The sequence below is a fragment of the Harpia harpyja genome, chromosome 22 (genome assembly GCF_026419915.1).
Source record: "Harpia harpyja isolate bHarHar1 chromosome 22, bHarHar1 primary haplotype, whole genome shotgun sequence".
NCBI lineage: Eukaryota > Metazoa > Chordata > Aves > Accipitriformes > Accipitridae > Harpia > Harpia harpyja.
In genome coordinates, this window is record NC_068961.1 from 14,126,219 (window position 1) to 14,152,813 (window position 26,595).

At 38.8% G+C, this 26,595-nt stretch overlaps 1 protein-coding gene across 3 annotated transcripts in view; it reads right to left on the bottom strand.

Annotated features, from left to right (window-relative positions):
* MGAT4A (alpha-1,3-mannosyl-glycoprotein 4-beta-N-acetylglucosaminyltransferase A) overlaps positions 1-26,595 on the bottom strand; it is an 85,496-nt gene that overhangs the window by 24,165 nt on the left and 34,736 nt on the right. For all 3 annotated transcript variants that reach the window (XM_052774120.1, XM_052774118.1, XM_052774119.1), the window contains 5 exons: positions 23,379-23,512; positions 11,097-11,143; positions 10,392-10,505; positions 9,702-9,777; positions 8,200-8,314 (listed from right to left, as the gene is read on the bottom strand). In XM_052774120.1, coding sequence (XP_052630080.1) covers positions 8,200-8,314; positions 9,702-9,777; positions 10,392-10,505; positions 11,097-11,143; positions 23,379-23,512 — 486 coding nt within the window. The remainder of the gene's footprint in view (positions 1-8,199; positions 8,315-9,701; positions 9,778-10,391; positions 10,506-11,096; positions 11,144-23,378; positions 23,513-26,595) is intronic.

Sequence of the window (26,595 nt, forward strand, 5' to 3'; positions counted from 1 at the left end):
CAGGTGTCTGAAGAGAAAGGCGGCCAATACATAGGGCTATTTTTTTAAACCGAATGCAGCACTTAAGAAAGATGCCTTGTATGAAGACACTGCTACCAGGAGCAACAGGTAACTGGGAGTGGGGGAGTCCAAGGCTGAAGACAGACTGACAACAAGTGCTTGTACCAGGGATTGAGTGCCAACTAAACTCCCAAAGGCAGTTCCAGATTTGAGGGCAGATTCAGAAAACATCATCAGGTTTGCAGATGAAGTCTGCCTCTACTTTGCTAGGCTACAACAGAGGAGGCAAGGGAGAAAGACATTACATGATGACGAATCTCTTAGGAGGACACCGGCTGAAGTGATCCAGTTCTGTAGATGGTGCTGAGATGTGGGCAGTGCTGACTTAGCATGGGCTCTTGGGCACGTGTGCATTAATGGCTCAGAGCCCAATCGAAGCTCTTCCCCAATGCAAGCCTTCCATCTGTCCACACTTGGGAGTTCTGTACAACACACTAACATACAGCTCTTAGGCATGTGAACTTTTTTTTTTCCCACTTGTAATCTATGAGGCCTTCGTAGGCTTCTAAAGTAAGTTCCACAAGTGGTAGAGGTCCTAATATTTTCTCCTTCTACATTTAGGAAGAATAGCTGGAGTAGACATTAAGAACAGATTTCTCTCTGAGGTGTCAAAAACACTTCCCACACTCACCAGAAAATGGGATTTGGTGCTCATCTATGAGAGGACAAATGGAAAGGCCACTAAGGAGCTGCATAGGCTAGTCTGGATGACAAACGAATATGGAACAGCATTTTGTATGGAGCTTAAAAACTATCAGCAGTATAGCACTCCACTTGAGCAGGTGGCTGAGTGGAAATGAAGAAATTGTGCAAGCAGTCTACCTTATTTAGCCATTAAGGAGTATGTTCACATTTATAGAAAAAGAAGCAAGGATATACTTGAAGTATCACCCTGAACCACCGCTACACGAAAGGTAAAAAGTTATCCAGTCTTAAGTCATTAGGAACATACATTTCTACTGTGAATGTACATGTGGGCTATCACTCAGAGCCAGACATTCAGTTACTTCTTTCCTTTGAGGCTCACTGAAGTCTGTAACTCATAGAAGATTATCACTAGGCAGCATAAAAAAAAAAAAACCAAAACATTTAGCTGGGAGTTCAAATCCTTGTTGGAACAGGGATGAAAAATTTCTCTACTGAAACAGGTGACTGAGCCTGGCACATTATACAATATCTCAGAGTAGATACAGAATGCCAGGTTGTTAGCTTACATATATTAGCAGCAAGGATACTTTTAAGGGAAAGCATCAAAGTTGCAGGGGCCCTGTTATGCATGCTCTGATACGGCCAGGTATCAGACTCAGACATACAGAGATTTGCTTTGACAATGCCAGGATCTCAGATGGCAAGATCCTTTATTTTCTCAGAAGGAGGATACATACTTAGGAAATCACCTGAAGGGCCTCATCCTTTCCACAAAACAGGTCTGATGCGATTTCATTCCCTTATGACTTGTATATGTGGGAGAATTGTGGGAGAACTTGTGGGAGAACAAGGGAAACTGCGTAAGGCACAACTGTTATTCTCTGTTTGCTAGCACAAGACACTACTGTTCTTTGTTATAAGTTTGTTGAAGTAAGCACAAAAAGTAGAACAAGGTCGGGCGTACGTGACTAGTAACAGGAGGGCAACGTGACCGAAGACAGGGTGCAAGACAGCATGCAGGTGGAGGAACTATTCGCGTGATCAGAAGACTTTATCCAATTAGACTATTGTTTAAGCGCGTGAACGGCACATGTTAACCAATCAACAAATGGCTTATGTGTGAGTAGATACTAGAAACATATATAACCGAGTGTTGCGCAGTTAATAAACGGAGAAACCGTTTGATCCACAGTATCTGTGTTAGTCCGTTTTCTCCCCAGGGCGAGTCCCTCGCGATGCGTCATTTTCCCTAGATTGTCGCAGCGGAGAAAGTGCGGCAGTATAAAATTGGATAAGAACATAGCCAATGAAATAATACTTATTTTGGAATTCTGAGATGATTTGGAGGGCTCTTGGCGAGGCTACATCATGATGCAATGCAATAAATACAGAAGAAGCATCTGACAAAAGTTCCAATTATTTAATCTGTTGGAATGATGCTATATTCATAAAGCAAACCATTCACACAGTGGGGTGGAAAAGTAAATGTGGTAAGACATTAATTGACCTGGCATTGCTAAATCAAAGTTATCCCTTACAAAAACCTTTAATTTGGCTGTTTATAAAGCAAAAACATTGACATCGCTTGTAAGTGCTTGGTGCAATGAGGTCCTCAAATAGGCATCACCTCTTGAAAATACTCTAACTAAAATTTGAAGCTCCCAATAAACAAGGGACAGCTCCTACTAAACTAGGGACAACTGCAAAGCTTTCTTCTTTAAAGATGTAAGAAAGATGTTATGATTTTTTATTAGTATATTGTTACCATTTACACACTATATTGTTGTCATATTGTTTAACTTTATTTGCAGAAGTAAATATTTAAAAACGGGTAGGAAACAATCATATGATTTGTACAATGTTGTGTAAAATATTCATGCAGAGTAATCTGTCTTTCAGCTAGTCACACTTCCAACTAAATGGGCTCCCAGTTTTCCTGGTGATTCATCTCTGCCTAATGCTTTCAATAGTATAGGGCAGGAGAAGAGAAAAATATGAGAAAACCTAATCAAACACCAGCTGAAAAATGGGACTAATCAGATATTTCTGGGATGTTTACGGGACTGAAACCATCATTTCTGGATGACACCTGCTGAGGTAGTCTGTCAGTCACACCTGCTTCCATAGGAAGTGGACCTTCCCATGCAGTGTCAGAGAGAGATCCACAATACCACATGATTCAGAAGACAAAAACATCCCCACATTATTGCTCCAATCTCAATGGAAGCAGACTGACTGAAGAGACAGTTTATCCTCTTCCAGGAGGCATACGCAGTCATGCTGCTCTGGAGCCCTTTTCTTCTTCTGCCCAAGGAGAGAGCGATAGAACCACACTGTACATTTTTTCCTTTGACTAGCTCATCTTCTGAAGAGCACAAGGATTACAGTCTTCAGTTGTCATCTATGGTGAAAAGACACTCACAGACCATGTCACTTAAAACCTGAATGTTAAGGTACGGGATCCTTACCTACAATTAAATAAGCAGAGAAAGACTGAAGGTAAGAGTAGGCATTTACTCTTTTCCCTAATTTAAGTTATCCTAATTTTACCTAAAATAGGAACAGGCTTTCAGCAAACAAATTATTTACTTCCATATGGCAAACTTGTCTAGGCCCAGAGGCGCTTTCCTCTAGGCCTAGACTGGCATACTACTGTCAACCATGCAGTCAACCACCCGTGACTTGGGGAATAATCTAGTTAACACAGTGACGTCACAGGACATGCCAGGAAAAACCAAACAAAAAATCCCTGATACATGCAACTGCAACTAGTCAGAATATGCTAGGTAAGCATCAGCTGGCTGTACCTGCACTAGCACCTTCAGACCCAACTGGCCTCTCTATGTTACACTGCCCAATACTGTGGAAGGGTTCAACAGTGCAGGCGAAGCCTTCTGACTTTAATTCGTAATGATCGCTGGGCTGAAGATGAACAGGCAATACCCTATTCCTGAGACAAGCCCTCGTTTCCCTTCAGTAACCAAGGACAGACATCCACAGACTATTTGCTGAAGGGCTGTCACAGCCTTCCACACCCAGCTTGGCACAGCTTTGCCCCAGCTCCTTGCCCTTCAGTATAACACAGCATCCCTCATCTGTCATTTCTGTCTCAGGACACCACCAGCCCAGCACAGCAGTACAGCCATGGACCAATGTCCCCCTTTTCTCCCCCAGAACGCTCTTCCTACATCAGCTCAAAACCAGGCCTCTGCAGCAAAGCCCCTGGTAAAACACATCTTCAAAGCTCTGGACCTCTGACTGTCCAAGCTACTCCTTGTGATGGAAAGCAGCCCAGTACAACTACTGCACAGATCCGACACCCCAGCCCCTCTGAATCCAAACCAGCCAAGCCCTTGCCTGGCCTCTCCTGAACAAGGGTAGCAGCAACAGCCTGGCTTCCCTAGGGCATAGCCATAGCCCAAGAACAAAAAGCAGCATTTGCCAAGGTCCTGCGGTCCTGTGGCCTCCCATGCAGCTGCAGGTGAGGAAAGTGCTGTGAGCCATGGAGGCACTGAGATGCCATCCAAATCCAGCCTACAGATTGCCCACTGGCCACCCCCAACATGCAGTCAAAAATCATCAAGCCAGAGAGACCTAAGCAAAAACTGCAGTCCAACACACACTGCCTCAAACCAAAGACAATGTGAAAGAATTGAAGCAATGACTCATCTTGCACCATGTTCATGCACTTGGTACAGTGCATGAGAACAGACATAAATCAAGGAGACTCTGCTGACAAGATTTCAGGGGTTTCAGATTCTGGGTGCATACAACCTACCCTTGGAAAGAAACTCCAAAATCCAAAAGAATTAAGACTCAAAGGTAATATCTTGCTCCATAAATCCCTAGAGACTTACAAAACGTGGAAGACTTTCTCCGTATTATTTATCTATATTGATAAAAGCAAGAGCCAGGACTGAACAAAAAAAAAACATATTGTGGAACATTTTCTGCTATTTATTGTGCCCTGCCAAGACTTCTATCTGGTTCTCAGTCCATTTAAATGCTATCCTTAGTGAACTATTCTGGCCCCCTCAGTACTTTGTTGGCAAGTACAAGACACACAAAAAGTGAAAAACTTTGTTTTCTACAGTTCTCTGAACTGCAAGTATTTAAATAATTCATTTTCATTCTTCCACATAAGCATCATAAAATGTATTCAGTCTACACCAACAATAATTTTATACCTGCAAGCACATATTCTAACTACAGTTGAAGTCTCTCAATGCTTTCCTGTTAATGAGATGCAAATTACTGGCATTAAAACCAGAACCTCTTTGAAGTTATTTAAATATCTCAAATATTTGACTTGATCTACTCTTCCCCAAACTTCAACTATGTGGACAGCTTGAGCAAAACTATAATCAGAACAACAGGCCTTAAAACATCAGGGCACAGTAAGATTCAGAGGAACTGTATAAGACAACCAAAAGTCTGATTTCAGACCGCTCCATTAAAAATTTGTGACAGCTGGCATTACAGCTACAGGGCAGAGTATTATAGATCCTCTGGAAAACAGTTCAGCTCACAGGCAGTTGGAAGACAAATCAATATTTCTCATAAAAAGCTAGTAGGACTCTCCTATGTTGTGTCAGGGACTGCAGTGCAAACCAGAATCCAGAAGAGCAAAAGATGCATCTCCTTCCACAGAGTTTCTTAGGGAAGCAGCATGTGTCTCACCCATTATTTATTAGATACTTGACAGCACTTAAGACTATGCTTTCAGTATTAAAAAAACACAAAGGAAGCAAATTCTGCTCTGTGGCAGAGGTGACAGAATTCTATAATCCTGCTGTCAGCCTAAATAGCTGCACTTCCCACCTCCTCATGTAGTACTTGCATAAATTAGATTTTCAGTTCAGAAATACACTAGGACAAAAAACATTTTTACCTCGCGCTAGTGAACTTGCAACCTGATCAAGGTTTCCAATAGCTTACAGCAAATCAGCCACACCTCTCTTTTTTAGTGATTATTTCTAAATCAGTAGCTTCTAGGCAATTCAGTGCTCTACTTTCTCTCGTAGACATCTACACATAAAACTCATCCCCAGTTACAAGCAACTACTTTTGCTTTTCTCCACAGCTATCTGCATTACCAAATTACCACAGTATCAGTCTGCATCAAGATCCATAAAGGGATAGCAAAGATGAGGCAAATCTACATTACTTGCATAAAATTTCTATGCAATATATGGTTATAGTACACCAATGTGTCTCAAAGCCAGAAGTTTTAGTTGCTTCCATGAATACTAATTTTTCTCTCAAAACTTAAAAGCAGGATAAGTAGCAAAATTGGGAGGAAAAAAGCCCTAATTTAATTTTCTAGGTAGAAAAGTGACATTAAGATGTATAGCCACAGCTAAACGCATCTGAAATTCTACTGATATGATCTAATCAGAGGCAAGCAAATATGATACAAGGAACAAAGGACAGGGATGCAAGCAGCAGGAGCTAAAAACTAAATTTAACTACAACTATTGTCAGAGCCTACACTGAAAAAAAGTATATAGACAGTATAGAAAAACAACTTTAAAATATTTTTAAACAGTTGTGAAGGTGATTAAGCCAAACCTCAGTATTAAGAACTATCTACCTACCCCTTCTGGCTTAGACACTGTGCCCTCTATAGCAGCACTGGGAATAGAAAGGGGTGTGAAACACACAAATACACAAATAATAAGCGATCTGAAATACATCTGCATGGGGTAGACAGTGCATGTCCTAAACTGTAAGTTGGTTTTACACCCATTTTGACCTGTTGATCTTACAAAACTGCAATTTGTAAGCGAGTATGCTTTATAAATACGCAATTATAAAAAAAGCAAATGTAGAATGAATGTGAATTACTTCTATAGCCCAGGAACTTCATACAGAATTTACATTTGAAGTGCATAACTAAAAGCTCAAACTCGAATTGTGGGCTTAGTTGGGATTGAGTTTAACTGTTCAAAAGTAGAAAAAAAGTCTAAACAGATGCTGGCATTCAACCAGTCTCTGCAGCCACAGAATCACAGAGAGTTGCAAGGGACTCCCCAACAGAAGAGACAAGTCTATTTAGGGCAAAAGCTCCAGTAAATTATTTAAATTATTATTTCTCCATGACAGGCAGCTCCATTTCTTGTTTCTCCCTTCCACCTCTGAGGCCACAAAACCAGTCCCATAACTATTTCAGCAACAGGGCATCTCCACTGGTAGCCCAAGGCAACCAAGCAGATTGGTTATGTGGTGACCAGATAGATAAGGAGACTTCCCACTGCCCATTTTCTCTCCTCCTCTCCATTGTTTCTGTAGGTTAGACTGACAGGCAAATGTACGAAGTACCATTTTGTACCTTAACGTAGCATGTTTAGGAGATAACTACTGTTTTCCTTTCTACTCAGTGAATCTCTGAGACCCTGAAAGTCAGGGAACTATTGCCTCTGCAGCACACCTGATGCTGAGCTGGACACAGGATGGTACTTGCCATTCACACAGTGCCAACATTCTCAGTGCTACCATTACGGGTCACTTGAGCTAAAAATGAAGCTTTCTCTGGAAATTAGATCCAAAGTAAAAACAAGAACAAGAATTCCAAGAGAGTGACAGAACTCAGGACTGCACTTTATCTGTTACATGTAGGATTTTCTTCCTGTTCTGAGTTCAACTTACAGCCTTTGCATTGAAATCGCTTGTGTTGACTACATACAGGAATCTCCACATTCTGACTCAGCTTTTGATTTTTCCTCATGACAGATCATGACACATCACTGCAGTAATGAAATAACCTTTTGATTTGTAAAATCCCTTCAAAACTTCTCTTTCATTGTTCTTCTGTTAAGCCTAGTACCTCTCAATAAAAACGTATTAGTGTAAGAGCAATGAACCATAAAGTAATTTCAACAGCACCCTCGTAGTCAATCCACAACAGCCCAAGATGCTGCATTAGCTTCTCTCACTGCTGTTCATTGCAAATGACAGATAGACTCTACATATAGGAAGGAGCAGACTGTCATAACTTCTTGATGGAGTAAAAAGGTGGAGGAGATAGAATAGGCTTTGCAACGAAGACAAACTGATGCCTGCTGGTTCTTGGAAATTTTGGCACAAACACTAATGAAGTTGTTTTAGGTGGAGTTAGTTTTCATGCTTTTTTCTTTTACTTCAGTCAGTTCTGTTTTAATGATATTTTTTGTTCTAACTGCAGCTAAATTCAAAATAAGTCATTCCTTGCAGTTCAAGTGTTAGTACTTTTATAAATTAATTAACTTTTGGTTATAAAAATGCCCTCTTTTCCAACAGTTTGAGTTTGCCTCAGTCATACAAAAGTATATGAAACAGCTGAAAAGGAACACCCCCACGGGTTAAACCAGAGTTCCTAAAAAAGCCAATTAATTTCTACTTCTTGGTCTATTTCCAGTACAAAGAAGATAGCTTTGAAGTCAGATCACTATTAATTCACAGAGTCTGAGGATGAATGTGTTCTTTCAACTACTAAAATGAACATTTTCTTACCAATGAAACCCAGCTGAGAAAATTCTAGAATCATCCAATCTTCAGAAGCGAGCTGAAGTGCAAAATTTTTTATTGTGCTGAAATAATTCTGCTTGACAACGATGTCATCTTCAAGCTAGAGGAAGGTAGCAGTGATACCAACATAAATTAAAAAAGCACCAGCAAAGCAATGGGAAAAAGTACAGCTAGGAAATACTGATTTATAATATATTGCTAACACATAGCCATATATTTCCAATGCAAGCGCTGCTATAAAACCTAGACGCTATAGCCAAGAATAACTATTGTAGGGATCACAGGCTGTCTATTTGTGGAGAAGTAATCCAGAATCTTTCTGTACACAAATGTATCTCAACTTATTACTTCAGAACATTGCTTTTCTAGCTTCTCTTTTCAGAGGAAAATCATCCATGAAATTATGTTAGACTAAGTGGCATCAGTAGAACAAGTAGAATATCTGTATTATTTGTACGCAAACATGACACTGTCTACTGACGCACCTAACAGCACTGAAGGAATTTCTCCTCCGAGACAAGAAGCTAAGAGACATGTTGTCTACAGAGGTAGGATTCATTTCACATGGCTTTAGCTGTCCAATGGAAGAACAGGTGCATAGCCCAAACTAATCATCTAGTCCAGGCAGCAGAACTGCCAAGATGGCGTGCTACAATCCCTTTAATTCATAGTAAGTGCAGGCCACTGCTTTAAGGATCCTGCTTCTCCTGTCCTTTCTCCCAGCGCATGCATGCTCACCCCCTTGTGCTGGCACTAATATTTGTGCAACTGCCTAGTTTCAGGAAGACTCTCCTGTCATTGGCTGTGCAGCTTCCAGGAGAGCTGAGTCTCCAACAAGTCTCAGAAAGCAGTCAGCATAACTTTGTAAAAACTTGATGAGATCAGTGGGGCATCACAAGCGCAGCTACTCACTAAATCTGCAATACCTGTAGGCAAGGCTTCTACTTCAAAGCAGCAAGACACAATAGGAACAATTCTGAGCTAAATTAAATTTAAAAAGAATTGCTTAACTCTGTTCTTGAAAACCTCTTTAAAAAAAGAAAAAACAAGTCTAGCAACACATTGAAAAACCTATCTATACACAACAGTCATGTGCATCATACACTTGCCTTCAAAAGAAAGTGAAAATGGATTTTAGCTTGATTTCTACTCTAAACTATGCTGGTGGTTTTTGCCTAGGTGACTCAACAGTAACTCATTTGGAGGACAAAGGAAAAACAGTAGTTAAGCTGTCTGCATTCCTTCACTTTTTTTACTAAGCAGCTTATGATAAAATAAGTCACATAAGACAAATTACTTTCTACTTCACAGACAGTGTCCTCTACAAATTACTTCCTCATATACCATAACCTCCATACTTGATGCCCTCCTTCAACTATGGAATGAAGTTCTCTCTGCTCTGTGTAGGTCCTTCTGATGGTGTCCAACAGCATAATTTCTGGAGACTCATTTGAAAACTTGTCTCAAAACAAAGAAGAGAAATTTACCTGAATGTAATAAACCCCCTTTTTCTGGGCATACATCATAAGAAAACAATAATCCAAGTTTTGTTTTGTTCTCCATCTGAAATTAAATTAAAAGATTAAGGATTATGAAAAAAGTTATTTCAGTACATGCTGGCAACGCAAAGGAAATCTCAGTATGAAGAATGACGCATATTAGTGCAATGTTAGCACAGCTGCTTTTGGCATTGTTGCCTCAGGAAATCCTCTGTCTGAAAAAAAGGAACAATGCTTTTGCCTTATGCTTTAATACAGACATAAAACTGGTTTAACTTGAATCTGGTTTTGTGAAAACTACCAGACATTTCACTAAAAACACATGTGCATTTTAAATGGTAATTCAGCAGGAATTACTGGGCTTTACACTGTATTTCGGGAAGAAAAACAGTAAACAAAAAAGTCTACATATAAGAAAAAAAGCATATCAAGTCTCAGTACTCCTCCCAAAGTTTAACTAAATTAATTCAATCAAGCATTGCATTAGGCTCCAATCATGCACAGAACAGCATGCAGATAGGAATGAGATGGATTCACAGAGCACTTTTAGTATCCCCACACTTTCAAGAATTACAGTAAGAAAACATTTCAAGAATTCACATCCCACTTGCCATTTCATAAACAACAAAAGTGGGGATGTGGGAGGAGCTGGGAAAAGATCTGGGGGAATAAACTAACCTCACTCTCTCTTTTGAGTCTCCAAATGTCTCTTTCAAGTTTGTCAAGTCAGGATAGTAAGTTGCAGGAGGGGCTATTACTTCCACCAAGCCAGAATTGATCTCTGTAGAAAACCTGTCAATAGAAAAATCCTAAAGTCACATGAGAGATTCTGAGTACTGTAGGCTTCCTGCTTGCTTTCTGTTGGTACAGCTATGTCTGGCTACAACAATGACTTATTCAAATAAGGCATGTAAAATAAAAGTAGTATATAAAAAAGTATTGTTTTCCTTAGCACTTCTTCAGAGCAGTATAGCCTCCTGCCCAATAATCAGAATTCTAACTAGATTCTAAACACTTCTTTTGCCTTTCTTTTTTCAGAACCTGGTGATATTTTTCTATAGTTCTCTTTGAACATATGGAATACAAGGCCCTAACACAGATGTCACAAATTTCCATTCATGTTAAAACAATCCCATCTGTTTATGGTGCACCAAATAATTTAATCCCATTTATTGCTTTACAATTTAACTGACTGAATCACTGCCCCTTAATTTGTCATCTATTACTTTTTTTTGTTCGAAAGTCCAAACTCCCAAGAAACAAAAATGCGTGATCTCCTATTTCCAGAATACTTTTTATTACTTATCACAACATAATTTAGGAAAAAACAAAAAGCATACCCACCAATAAGCTAAGAAATCCCCCATTAAAACTACAACTTACTCTTTTTCCAGGCTTGCAACAACGCTGTTAACATAATCAAGATCAGTCTGGAAAAAAACAAACACACAAAACAAATAGAATACTTAACAGTTGTGGAGCTATTTTTTAAAAGAACCCAGTAAAATAAACATTGGAGGTAGCTGTACTTGAAAATCAATTTCAGCATGTAAGATATTTGAGTAATATAGGAACACATCACACATGAACTATGTCTTATGTCTAATGGGAGAAGAAACTTTTTTGTAAACAGAGGGGAATAATATTTGCCTCATATCTTCACTTAACAGACAGTTCTAATCCAACTGTTGGTATTTTCGTGTAATCTCTCATGCTCTTAATGACACGACCACTGAGCATTGTGTAGTAAGAACTTATATTATTGTTATATAATAATAATAATAATAATAATAATAATAATATGAAAATATTACCTAGGAAAGCTTTCTGGAAAACAGGGCATTGAACACACTCTTCTTTTGAAAATACATCTCCTAAACTTTGCATTTAAAGTGTGGATGCCCCAACCACAGACAGCAATGAACATGCTGTTTTCCTGACTAGGGTTGCTTCTTTGCATCAGAGACTAAACTTGAGGGACTATCAATCCTATCAATAACCTGGTTCTTAAAGATGCACAGATTCTAAAAATTATTTGTTGGTCAAAATACAAATTGTGACATTCTGGAAAAGTCTAGATCATCTCACTTGCCAGAACTGGCTGATTATTCAACCTATTCACTTGGTTGTACGCATGCATTCCAGGAGAAGAGAGTTTGTGAACTCACAAATGTGACTGAAAACCCTCATCTTTGTTATACTTACTAATCTAATAATTTGACATACTATTTATCAGTTTTCAAAAGAAAATTTACAGTCTATAAATCAACCCAGATTCTGGTGGCTCATGAGGATTCTGGCGAAATAGCTGCCTTTGAAATGCTGGAAACAAAGGAACAGTTCATACTTTTTCTGATGAATTTGTAATGCAGGTTATCATTAAAGGATTATACACACAGAGAATAAATCCCTTCCAAGCATTTCTATAGAACCACTAATCTTGTTTGATAAAGGTGCTTACCCTTTGATCTTAAAAATTACCATTCCTATTTTAAAAGATTTATGTTTATAAAATCCAACATAATGCCACTGACGCATACTTTCCCAAAAAGGGCAACAATGGGTTTCTTCCAAAAGCAGGTTCTAAATACTAGAAGAACATGTGAGTAGAAAGCATTTGTTATAAATTTTTCATACATATTTTCTTTGTAAGTGCTAAGCCTAGTGCTGGACAGAAGTGCTAATAAGCAGATAAAGTGTTCACATTTTAAAAATTATCCTGCAGTGCGTTCCACACAAGGAGACTCACAAGTCCATATGGACCTTGATATATCACTAAGTCTTTAAATACACATATGGATTGTTCACACACAGTTTATTACTGGAATGGAGTTTTAAGACATAACTTTTTCTGCTGTGTACAACAGTTGCAAATCAGTGACCTAGTGACTATCTAAAAATAATTTTAGCATATCCACCTTTAACTGAAACATTTCTTTTTTCCTTTTTTTTTTAAACCTTTTAAACATTAAAAATACAGAATTGTAGTTTAGTCAGCATACGAAAAAGACAAACAATCTGAATTTCCAGTTGGCATGCCAAACTTAAATTAGCCAGTCTAGCATTAATAACTCAAATACTTGTTAAACAGTCCATACTGTAACTGCATAGAAAAATCCAAGATTTTTATATATTTATATATAAATATATATACATACACACACAGAGCAGAATCACAGCTAGTTTATATACAGTATTCCAGAGATTAAAATAAATGCCGAACTTCATCCCAACTGGAAGCATATGCTTGGTCACAAGCCTGTGCATTAATGCAAGTCTCCTTAGAGTGAACATAGTTTTAACCTATTTTGCAGATACACCATAAAGCCTTGCTAGTGCTTTTAAAACCTTACACACTTATACAGAATGCACCACAATCAGAAAAAAAAAAGAAAGTCTGGAATAAGAGGGTTTTTCCCTAGTTCCCCTTATTTGTTTGTGTCCTTCACACAAAAGGTTGGCAGTTTCCCAGTCAGAGCTGCAATCACAATAGTTTCATGTTAAAGAGACTTAGCCTGCAGTCTTCCAACCTCATATTGTAATCTGTGCTGCTGTCACACGAAGTCAAGATGGTCTGGTCTAGCTGCACTGAACACGTGATACAGCAAGTACCACTGCTGGTTTAGTAGGTAACCTTCCTTCTGAATCAACAATCACTGCATCTGCATAGCGCAAAAGGAGATGCTGCTTTTAGAATTAAAAAGAACCTTGAGATTAATAGAGTTGATGTCGTTTTTCACATGATCAAATGCATTAAAAACTTGAGATCCTGCCATTATTTCTAAATAAGCAGTTGTATTTATATCTAAGAGCAGCATCTGAGATTCAGAACCAGGATTTCAACACCAAACTCTTCTCCTCAGGATAGCAGGTTGACTGTCATCTTTCCACATCAGAACATCCAGAGGCAACCAACTCTCCTCATTACCCAGCCTAACACTAAGTGGGATCTTTGCCAACACCCTTCAGCTGTGGACATGTCCCAGGAAGGTGGCACTTGTAAGTTATTTCGCACAACCTCATGAAATAAGTATGAGAATATGCAATAAATTTGATCAAGCTGTGACTACAGGCAAGGGAAGAGTTAACTATACAGAAGACTTTGCAGGGTAGCAACAGAAGGAGATCTGGAATAGCCAGATAATTGCTCTAACCTAAGGATATTCTAAGCAGTATCAATAAATTCAGCTAGTAACTGAAAAGCAACAGAAAAAAAAAAAAATCTATTATTGACCAAAATCTGTTCCCCATATTTGAGGAAGAAAGCATTTACTGCCTTGACAAAATAAGACCTAAGGTCCTCTTTATCAACCTGCAGGTCACGAGACTGCTGAAAATTATGAACTATATATAACATGAAGGAGTAATACCCTTGTCTTCTCTAAGAACCTTAAACAGGACAGGAGAAATCCAGATTAATTAAAAAATTAATGAATCCAGATTAAAAAGTTGTCCATGAAAGACATGGCTTCCAGTGAAGATCATCTGGTAGATACTAGGTTGACTTTGGAGCAGCTATGATGAACTTAAATTCTGTTTCATGGTATCAGTGCTGCTTGCAACTATGGAAACGAAACATCACTGGTGATCCCAACCAAAGCAGCACAATCTGTAAGACTACAGCTATGCATGTTTTTGTCTACCAAATCAGAAGGCAATAACAAAACCAGAATTTTTCCTTAGTAAAACTCTTAAGGTTGAATATTAAATAATCCCTAGGAGTTTGGGACCCAAGAAAAAGAAGCAAAAATGAACATTTTAACAACTAATCCCTTTAAAGCAATTAAATGCAAATTGTGATAGGCCACAACTAAAGAGTTAACAGTGCCAGCCACGAAGATGCATCTTATCAATAAATCACATGAAGCCTTACAAACAAGTTTGTCCTGTTAGGTGAATCTCTGGGAAATAATGAAAGACATAAGTAGGGGTGGTTATTTCAATATCAGCAGTTCAAATCTTTCCATCAGTTCTTTCTTCCTAGTCATATGAAATCACTGATCTCCAAGAGAAAGCAAGAACACTTGGAGCAAGACATCCTCCTTTTTTCATTCATACCAGATGAGACCAAAGATTGATCCAGCTCAGCATCTTGCTTCCAGCAGTGGCAGCCAGGAACAGATACATAGCAAAGAATTAGAACAGGACAAGCATACACAGTACTCCCTCCTGCTACCATCCACGCTCCAACTACCTGCAATTCAGGTTACTTCCTGAGACTCCTCTTCAAGGTACCTCGCCAGTATCCCCTTGAGCCTACCTAAACTTTTCAGCAAGAAAAGATGATTTTAGTTTATGAGATCTATGGAGTTTCATAAGCCTGTGAACATGACAACATCTAAGGTTTAACTCCTTGCATCAGCAATTTTGATGAGACACACATATAGACTGCTTTAATGAATCTCTCTAAAAGAAAACTCAGACTCTGTTGTGGAACAAACTAAAGTTCAAACTGTCAGTGAAATAAGTTTTTAAATTTCCTCAGTTTTTTGTAAGATGCTGCCCTACAATTCTCTAAAGTACCTTCTCTAGTTTAGGTGAGGCTGCATTTCAAATTTGCAATTATTCTAAGGTTTGTCTGAACAAACATTGTTATTCATAACAAACACACAAAGAACCAGAGCAGCAATGAACTTTCCATTTTTATTGATTTATATGAGTAAGCATGTGCATAGCAAAGTAGTAGAATATATTACCTAGCAGACAAAACAAGAGGTTAGAAAGTTCTGATTAACAGCTAGCCAACTATCAGACAAAACCCAAGATTTCTAGTTTTAAGAATCAACCCTTTCAAACTGTTAAATCCTACTTATGTCTTACCTTCAAGAATGACAGAAGGTAGATTGTTTCTCAAAATGTAAGGAAAACCATGGCATTTTAGACCATAGGTCTACTTACTGTCTTAGCAGTAGCAGATGCATAGAAAAACAAAAGATACAATCATAGAATATCTGAAGTTGGAAGGGACCCATAAGGATCATCAAGTCCAACTCCCTGCTCCTTGCAGGACTACCTAGAACTAAACCACATGACTAAGAGCATCACCCAGATACTCCTTGAACTCTGACAGGCGTGGTGCTGTAACCATTTCCCCGGGGAGCCTGTTCCAGTGACCTACCACCCTCTCAGTGAAGAATCTTTTCCTAATGTCCAATCTGAACTTCCCCTGATGCAGCTTCATTCCATTTCCTTGTGTCCTATCCCTGGTCACCAGAGAGAGGAGATCAGCACCTCCCCCTCCGCCACTCCCCTTGAGGAAGTTGTAGACTTTAATGAGGTCACCCCTCAGCCTTCTCTTCTCCAATTTTAACAAACCAAGTGAACTCATCCACTCCTTGTAAGTCTTGCACTCAAGGCCTTTCACCATCTTGATTCACCCTCCTCTGGACACACTCTGATAGTCTGATGTCCTTATATTGAGGCGCCCAAAGCTGCACACAGTACTCGAGGTGGGGCTGCACCAGTGCAGTGTAGAGTGCAATAAACAGGGTATGTACAGAATGAACCTTCCTTCCCTTCACATACCTCCCAGTTCTTGGTAATCAACAGTTTATAATTCCTAGGCCTGACTGGTATCCATACCATTAGATTCAATAGCTCCTCCTGGATCTGGTCTTGGTGAATTTGCCTGATTCACTTCAGAACGCATTTACCCACTCATATTTCACAATATCCGGTAGTAACAAGGTCCACAACTTAGCTACATACTAAGTGAAAAATATTGTCTTTGCTTTAGATTTTGCTTCAATTTCATTTAGTGGTACCTAGATTGCACCTGTAACACCATCTCAAACTGAGAATCGGTTCTAATCCATGTATGTAAAATCTAAACGAGCAAAACAGTGAGTCCAAACAGGACTGGAGCCAAGCTGACACACAGGCAAAGCAAGCACACAAACACTTTGCATCAGACCATACAAGATGTGGTCTTGTACACTAGCAGTACCAACAAGACGTGGTACTGCGAGAAGAACCAAAATAGCCTTGAAGTTCAGACATCTGCATTCCACTGTAAAGCATGGGATTCGTGTCCCCGCTTTTATTTCCTGTCTTAGCCCTCCTGCAACAACTTATCTAGTGATACTGGATACATTACAAATGAAGTTTTACTTAGTTTTCCACTACTCTTACTCCAATTCCCATGACTTGTCCACTTGATGTGATCAGAAGTGCTAAACGCTGGACTTAGGAATATGAAGTGCTACAGAATGACAGCTGCTATGAAAAATTAAACTGTATGCGTTAAACTGTATGTGTCAACACTGGCACCTGGCTAGTGAAAACCTTCATTTTCACATTAGGTTCTCCAAATGGGGTGAAAAATAAACTACCAACAAACAAAAACCACAGAAAAGCAAGTAAAACATGATGGAATGCCATGATACAGAGCACAAGCAATGTAATTGTAGCATTTTCTTATTCTGGAAGTTTGACTTGCAACCTTAGCTTTTTTTAAAGCTATAATTTTCAAGATGCGTATTGAAATGCTTTGCAAAATGTACAAGCTTTCAGCAGTTGACTCTGCTTTGAGCAGTGGCGTGGGACTAGATGATAGTCTAAAGGTCCCTTCCAATCTCAGTGATTCTCTAATCTCAGATCCTGCCTTAACAGACCAAACCTCTGTTTGGATTAAATTTCTATTTCAGTTGTCAAAAAGAGTCAGTTTTAAGAAAAGAAGTCCTAATAGAAGCAAAGATGGCACTAAAATTCCAAAGATTTTTTTCACAAGCCACTAGGAAAGGAAAGTAAGGTGCAGAATATCAAGATACTACAAATTCAAGAAGAGAAGCTACAGAGAAAGAGGGGGGGGAATTCAGACATTAACTGTACAGTACATTCTAAACAATGTGGTTTACCTAGGCTGTTAGATTATCCAGATCTTAATTCTTAAATTAAATCTACTAGAAGCAAGCCTTAACTTATTCAAGAACATCTTCCAAAAAAAGAAAAAAATCCCTGGGAAACACCCATGCTAATCTGCAAAGCATGGTCATTTCATTGCTTACTAATTTCTACAATTTTATTTGATCTTTTGTCATCCCTGTAGAATAGGGGTGGAATAATTTTACAATGTTTTTTAAATAACAACAAACAATGCAAAATTGAACTGCCTCCAGAAAAGGCAAAGCAAACATGTATTTGTCTTGAAATGGTGAAAGTACATATGAATATAATTACCTATATACAAGGCATTAAAATTCACATAGGAAAAAGCAGCCATTAAAGTGGCATTTGGACCTATTTTGGGATATTTATGCAGTGAAGAAAAAGCCCTGAGGAATAAAAGTGCAGCAGTTCACACCATTCCAGTGGTTGCAATAGTGTACAGATAAAAATAAAGCCTGTGGAAAAAGGTAATAAGGGTTAGAGTTCAACAAATGCAGCTGAAAAAAAAATCTTTTCAGGAATATAGTGTCTGCTTTCAGATCTGAGCAGCAAGTTCAAGTTAAATACAGGGAACATGAGAAAAAGATGCAAAGCAAAAAACAGGAATGCAGAATACTGTCATAACATAGCTGTCTAATGTTACATAAGCCAAATGTAGCCTCTGTGTCCTACATGAGCTAATGACTTCATCCCTCCGTTACTGAAAGTTCCCACTTTACCACACAAGTAAGAAATATCTTTCTCTCTCCAGTCATTTCTGTGATTAACCCAATTCAGTTCAGGACAGGGTTTCACAATGCAAAGCCTTTGGCAGCAATAGCTCCCCAATCGTGAGGGCATACGTCCATATGGATTATGCTGTGAACCACAACACCACATCAGAGAACAAGTTTAGCTTTTAAAAAAGCCAGCCAGAACAAAAAAAATCAAGGGACAATTCAAAACAGGACATTCAGATGCAAGTTATGTTAGTGTCATACAGCCTTCTACTAGTTTTGTGCATATTACAGATGAAACCTGGCTTGTAGAGTCTGAAAGAAAGCAGCATATGTGGCCTGGCAACCTGGGGAAACTTCTTCTTGTCATTGGGTGAGCCTGTAAATCGTTGAAAAGTTTGTTTTCCAGAAGAAGATAGGTACTTGCTGTGTGCCATCAAAAGCACCCTTCTATGACATGTGTTCTTTATTTGGAGGACAGAAGGAGTTTGCCCTCATTATCTGTAGGCCAAGGCAGACCACAGTAGCAAAATTTGATAGTGTTATCCAAAACTCAAAGTGTCAATTCAGTTAGTCATCTAGGTATGAAGTCCATAGTCTTTGGGTACCAAAGATTAGGTGCCAAAGAAGCAGGGATTGCAACAGCAGCTTAAACATCTCAAATTCTCACTGACAGGCCAAGCTACCCTTCCAGATACAACAGCTGGCAGTATATCTAGAAGCTGTGTTCATCCTGATCAGTTTTGAATGAGAAGTCCAAAGCAAAGGCTATCATCTGTGTAGGCCTTTAAAATTACCTGGTAAAGATAATGTATCATTTGGCACAATGGCCTTGTCTAACTTTGATTTTTTTTTTAAATATATAAAAATAATAAAAAAAAAAAAAAATATATATAGGTATATGCTAAGATCTATTGGTCTTTCTCCAACTCAAGATGTGCAGTCAGATCTTTTGAGGACTAGGAATACACTCTCCAGGGCAGCTCCAGGAAGGAACGGCTCTCAAGTTTTCAACAACTAGCAGAAAGCATGGAACATCTCTGTAGCTGGGATGCTACTAATACATCCAGGTTGAGAGCAAGAGAGACAAAATACTCCTTTGTTTTCTATCAAGAGATCTGATGATCAAAGAGATCTATAATTCAGGTCCAGAGCAAGAAAAGGTAAAAAAACCAGGCTTGTTTATTTTGCTGGAGAAGTTTTTCATATTGCACTCCAATGTTAATACATCCAAAACAGGTTCAGCAAGGTTTGACCCAGTACGTGCACTCAGTGCTTAATTTGCTGAGGCTTTGTTCCTACCAGCGCACAGAATGGTACCTTGCTGGGTGCTTGTGTCACACTGACCCAACCAGTAAAGAAACTTTTCCAAAAAAATAATAAAGAAAAAAAGATTCTCCACAAAAGGAGCACAGAGAAACACTACTGAAGATCAACATCTTTTAATTTAGCAGCCACTGTTTACATAAAGAGATGACACAGTGACAGTAAAAGATAATCAAGATATGCAAGTTCTTCTAGCCTAAGTGAATTGTATACACATAAAACAACAGAGTAAGATCTGAATAAGCAATATGCAATTATTGCCTAGTCAGATGTAATCAGTAGGATACAGAATTAGCAAAATGCTTTTGCATACCTGTAGTATCTTCTGATTATAACTGAAATGATTTGTCTTTCTGATATTTTTTGTCAAATCAAGGACTTATAGTCTTTCCAATGCACACTGATTACTGTTTGTACAAAAAACTGTGCTAAGTGCAGTCACTGATTAATGAAGTGGACTGACAATAATTTGTGATATATTTAGAACAAGTCTAAGATGCATTTTCTTCATGGTAAATGAGATCTCCCCACAGGGGAAAAAAAAAAAAATTGCTTATCTACCAGAAAAGTATTTTAACTTCTCCTATATTCAGTAGTGTGTGTGTGTGTGTGTATATATATATATACACACACGTGTGTGTCTCTGCTGTTCCACTATGTAAAGTACTTCAAAACCATGTTTCCCATGTTAATTACAAATCCTGTTACACAAAAATACTAGACAACAATTTTAATCTGGAGTTCATAGTTTCTTAAACCTAGAACCTATAGTTTATTCTGAAAGCAAGTTCTCATACAGAGCAGGTTTATGAGATTTAAATCGCTTGTTTCAAGTCATCTGATGAGCCTATGAACTAGCTACATAGTGAAGAGGAATAAAAAGATTTTTAAGTATAGAGGTATAATGAATCATGACTATTTATTAGTCATCCTAATGAATACCTGCAAATTATTCTGCAATAAAGTTACTTTAACAAATTGGAGAACATGGACATATGTCAGTTACTGGGACAATTGCACAGTTTACTGTCAAGCAATTCTAGTAATTATTTAAATTGGTGATTAGATATCACATCAGCTGAGATATTTTAGAATTCCTTGAACTTCCAGTATGGAAATTTACTGTGTATAATTACATTACTGAGAAATATCTATACAGTAAATGAATATGCAGATCTCTTTATTTAGCAACCATAATGCATCTATATTTACTAGCTCATCTGTTTACACTGTTCATGCTGTTTGCAGAAGGCCATTAGCCTTAATTTTCAACTTGTTTTCTAGTACAAAAGTCAAATCTACAAGAAAGCAGTGAGATTGAACTGCTAAAAAAATAGCATTATTGAAAGAGGGTTTTTAGGGTGCTTACAACAAAGAGATTACAGTCCATGACTATGGCTCCCAGCAATGCTTCTTAAACACTGTCAATCTGATTTCTCAAATAAAGTCAGCAAGAAAATACTAAAATCCTTTTAAAATACCATTTTCACATAATTCTCTCGTAAAAACATTTTTGTAGTCTTGTGCTTTTTTTGTTGGTACAAGCTATAGACAGATAGTAATTTTAAGCTAATTCACAAAATTACCTAACCTCACAGTATGACCATTTCTTGCTGTAAACTGCACAGATGTTGAGCAGAGGCCATGCTTTTTTTCAGATACTTTTGACATAATTTTTAATACAAGCATAGTTGGTCAAAGTTCTAATGTATTTTTAAATAAGCCTTCATTAATTAACACACACGTTAATGATAGCAATAGTCTAATGCATTTTAGGCTAGGAAACCCCACAGACAAAGCTATTTTAAAAACTAAAGCCCTTTCTTTTGTTTAAGGAGAAACAGAAGTCCACCATGGGAGTAGGCCTTCCTTCAAGTAGCCAGAGAAAATGCTTAATAAACCTACACTTTTCATCTTGCAGAAGGAAGCTGAAATATATGGCATAACAGAAAAAACACAGCATAGTTCAGGATGAAGTATTTACTGTACCATATTAATCATTGAAAGAGTTCCCTGTAGCAATTACAAAACAAACTATAAGATACTGAACTTAAGAAAACATAAAACACAGTCAAAGAAATAGTGAAGCAGGAAAGACATAAAATTGGATGGAGTAAAGAAAAAGAAACGCAAAACTAAGGAATTGTTGTAACAGAACAAGAATTCAAGCTTAGGTTCTTCAAATTTCCCCAGACGTTCATGGCTTGCAGTACCCATAGCAGATATGTAAGCACATAGCGCTGCTCTCAGAGAGACAGATACAGAGATAAGACAGAGAGAGTAACAGTATCCCACTCCAGAGCAAACCACACAATTCTTGGGCACAGAAGCAATAGCTCCCATGTTAAAACATCCAGTTCCTTCACAGTCACTTTTGTAGAATCATTCCCAAGACGAAAGAGAATTTCACACCACCTCAAAGGAAGAAAGTTATTTTAGCTATGGAAAACTCGGGTATAGCAATATGGCTTGTCTAAGGTGACAAGAGAAACTTGTGCCACTGGGGACACTTCACTCCTATGTTTCATAAAAGACAGAGAATCCAATGATAACTCACCGACTTCATAGCTCAGACCACCTTAAGCAAAACAAAATGAAACTTCAGTTTTAAACTTGAAAAGAAGCCATACTAAAAAGCAATAAAATTACTCCAACTAATACAGTGAAGAAAACCCCAGCATTCAGAATGAATTCTGTTCTCTTGATATTCTCAACCAACAGATGTTTTAAGAGCATTTTCTGCAGAAAAGCAGTACCTATCCAGACAAATAGTTTTTGACTGACTGTCAAGCAAAAGAAAACAGAGCAATTTATATTAGAAAACCATAAGAATCAGTTCTCAGGTACAGGTTAAAAGTTTACAAACTTTTCAAGGAAAGCTTTAAAATGTGCTGATAATAGAAGTATTAAAATGCCTATCTGTTTTTCCACTGATTCATCCCTGAAAGGACACTGGCTCACAGGATTAAAACTATTTTCAGTTATAACTAGAGGATTCGAATTTTCATCTGTGGGACTCAAAACACTGTTTCAGTACAGCACTATATGGTTAGATGGATGAAGGTCAAACATTTATATAAATTTCCCACTCTCCAAGTCAGACTTCTGAGAAAAACATACAGACAAAAATAAGTATATGCAATTCCCAGCAGCCAACAGAATTATTTCTGAAAGCACTCTATCATTTTCCCAAATTTGATTTCTACTAAATCACAGCCAAACTGACCAAACAGTCCAACTGAACACTGTTTGAATTAACCCATGAAAAAGGTCTGGACTTACAATATCCACACTGTCCAGAAAATGAAATCAATAACAATCTGTGCCTAACATCTCAAACTGCAGCACTCATTTAACGAAGAACTAAGTGGTAGCATGAAGAGAACGGGACAGATCCTGCCTATGACATCGGAGTCCCTTAACCATTATTTTGATGTTGAAGGAATAAGGTAATTAGCACATATCTGTCACTACGTATAAGCATCAGAAGATTTGCAAAATAACCAGTCCACTGAATTTGTGTCCACTATTCCCTTGATAAAAGTGAAAAAGCTGGGCTCCTCAGGATCGTTTCTCTCAGAAACACAAGACTGACATGGTCTCTTTTTCATGGAAGGAGAAGACAGTCATCTGTCTCTGTCTTGAAGAAAAAGGAGATCCTCATCAATTCCTGAAAGGAGTGGTACTTGCAATTAAAGGCAGGTTAGAAATTGTATAAAAATATTTAAGTGATTACCTCTCCTATAAAGACAACCATAACACAATCCAGTTTTTCTTCAGGGGACAGCTTATCAATAAGGGAGTGAAGAGTTTCTGTAAGGTAAGACTTGACTTTTCTTTTCACTGTAGGTATTCCCATTACAATGGAAACTGAAATCAAACAAACCAGAAATATACTTTCAGTGGTTTCAAACACAAGATAGAAAACAAAAATCTTATCTCATAATAAAGCATTGCTTAAGCAATGCAGGGTTAAAAGATGGAGATAACAGTAAATAAAAATATGACAGCCATCATCAGGAGCATGATTAACATAATCACCACCAACACTCAGAGCATACACAGCAAACAAAAAAAAATTAACCCTAGACATACCAGATTATTGCACAGGTGTGGTGGGTTGACCCTGGCTAGATGCCAGGTGCCCACCAAAGCTGCTCTACCACTCCCCCTCCTCAGCTGGACAGGGGAGAGAAAAATACAACAAAAGGGTCATCAGTAGAGATAAGGACAGGGAGAGATCACTCAGCAATTACCGTCATGGGCAAAACAGACTCAACTTGGAGAAACTGGTTTAATTTATTACCAATCAAATCAAAGTAGGATAATGAGAAATAAAAACTAAATCTTAAAAACATTTCCTTCCTTCTTCCCAGGCTTCAATTCACTCCTGATTTTCTCTACCTCCTCCCCCTGAGCAGCACAGGGGGATGGGGAATGAGGGTTGAGGTCAGTTCATCACACATTGTCTCTGCTGGCTCCTTCCTCCTTGCTCTCTTCCCCTGCTCCAGAGTGGGGTCCCATCCACAGGAGACAGTCCTCCACGAACTTCTCCAACGTGGGTCCTTCCCATGGGCTACAGTTCTTCATGAGCTGCTCCAGCGTGGGTCACTTCCATGGTGTGCAGTCCTTCAGGAGCACACTGCTGCAGCGTGGGTTCCCCATGGGGTTACAAGTCCTGCCAGCCAACCTGCTCCAGTGTGGGCTCCTCTGTCCACAGGTCCTGCCAGGAGCCTGCTCCAGTGTGGGCTTCCCACAGGGTCACAGCCTCCTTCGGGCATCCCCCTGCTCCAGCGTGGGGTCGTCCCTGGTCTGCAGGTGGAGATCTGCTCCACCGTGGACCTCCCTGGGCTGCAGGGGGACAGCCTGCCTCACCATGGTCTTCCCCACGGGCTGCAGGGGAATCTCTGCTCCAGCGCCTGGAGCACCTCCTCCCCTTCCTTCTGCACTGACCTGGGGGTCACTCACAATTCTCACTCCTCTCTTCAGCTGCAGGTGCTGGGGGTTTTTTTCGACCTTCTAAAAATCTATTATCCCAGAGGCGCTACCCCCATCACTGATGGGCTCAGCCTTGGCCAGCGGCAGGTCCAACTTGGAGCTGGCTGGCATTGGCTCTGTCGGACATGGGGGAAGCTTCTGGCAGCTTCTCACAGAAGCCATCCCTGTAGCCTCCTCACTACCAAAACCTTGCCACGCAAAACCCAATACAATAGATAACAACAACAACCATGGTATTAATCAGATAAGGTGCACCAAGACTTATAGAGTGATTAAACTTCCTAACTCAGTTTTATTTTCAAACTGGCATAACCATTCTTCACAGTTCAAGTATTTAACTGCTCAGAAGTCATCTTTTAAAATGACACTGCTGAAAAACTATTACTTTCCTTGCACCTGATTTGGGTTCTCTAGAAAAACAAGTGCAGGTCATCAGGACTGCCTGGAAATTCCTCATTGAAATATCTTCTCTCTGTTAAAAGCACCTCAAACACAAAGCAATCTGGCCCCAGCTACAACACTATTAACACCATCTTTCAGCTGGCCATTTGACTCCTGTGTTCCTTAACTTTCCCACAGTCTTTTCTTCTTCACCCCACACCATACCCAGGGCTGGCTACCTACTAGGAACACAGCAGATAGCATCAGGAACACAGTAAAAGGATAAAGCAGACTTCATGAAGTCAGCACCAGCGTTCTGAGGCATCTGTGTGAAATGATTTACGACATCATAAATATATGACCAAACAACTACTAAAAACGTTGTTTATCCTTCCTTATAGAGCCTGCTTTGCCTAGCAACTACACATTAACAAGCTCTGAATTTTTAAAACAAACACTCAAAAAGCACAGTGACCAGAAAAGGAGAAGACGGGAAAATAATTTTAACTCAGAATTTCCTCCCTCTTTTTAATTAAATAAACCTAATTCCAATTTCTGTTTTGTAATTTCAAACTTCTGTCCTATATTCCCAGTGGGATGTAATACAGGTTTTACTTAAAACAATAAAGGAATATGAGCCTCTTCCTTCCTGAATAACATTGAAATAAATGGTGTTTATAGTCCAAAAATAACCCTATGGCTTGAGCCCACACATTTGTCACACAGGCATGCCTTCTGTTAAAAGAAGGAGGCATTCAAACTTACTGAAGTAAAGAAAAAAATACAGGTCAGGAATAACTAATGCTTATTTCAAAAGCAAGGAGGGGGAGAAAAGAAAAAAAGAAAGGTCTAGTGGACAATAACACAAGGCATTCAAGTCAGATGGCACACAGAGAAACAAGGATTCATTGGTAGGGCCTTCAAGCTTAAAGACACACACACACACGCACACACGCGCACGCGCACACACGCTTTGAGGTCTGTCAGCTTGGTCGGGCTTTATGCTATCTATTTTCTAGAGCTCCAAGAGTGGGATTCCACGGAACTATCCTAATGACCAAAGCTCAGAATTCATGAGGATTAGGAAAAAAAAAAAAAAAAAAAAAAAAAGAGGGATCAACAGTACCGCAGCACAACACTGATTATTTTCTTCCCCTCCAATGAATGTCCACATTTTACTGACACAATTGTGTCTGATTATCCTAGTTCTCCCAACTCTAAAGTTATACATCGAAATATATTGTTAAAAAAAAAAAAAAAAAAAAAAAGAAACATAAACTCTGAATCATACCCATGCATGGTTGCCCCACAAATCTGAAAAGCCAAAGGGATATGTCCATTAGCAGTTCAGAATCTGTAACGCTTGAGCTTTGTTCCCTTTTACTTAGTTATAAAAAAATTCATCCAAACTAAATGCTTCTTAATGTGTACCTTAACAACGCATGGGGTGTGATTGAGATCATGCAGAAAAGAGCAAAGCTGAAGTCAAACTCCTTTGATCTCGGATTCAGTGCGAATTCTAAGATATCAATATCACACAAGTTAAATGAGATGTCCTTGATCTACCAAGTAAT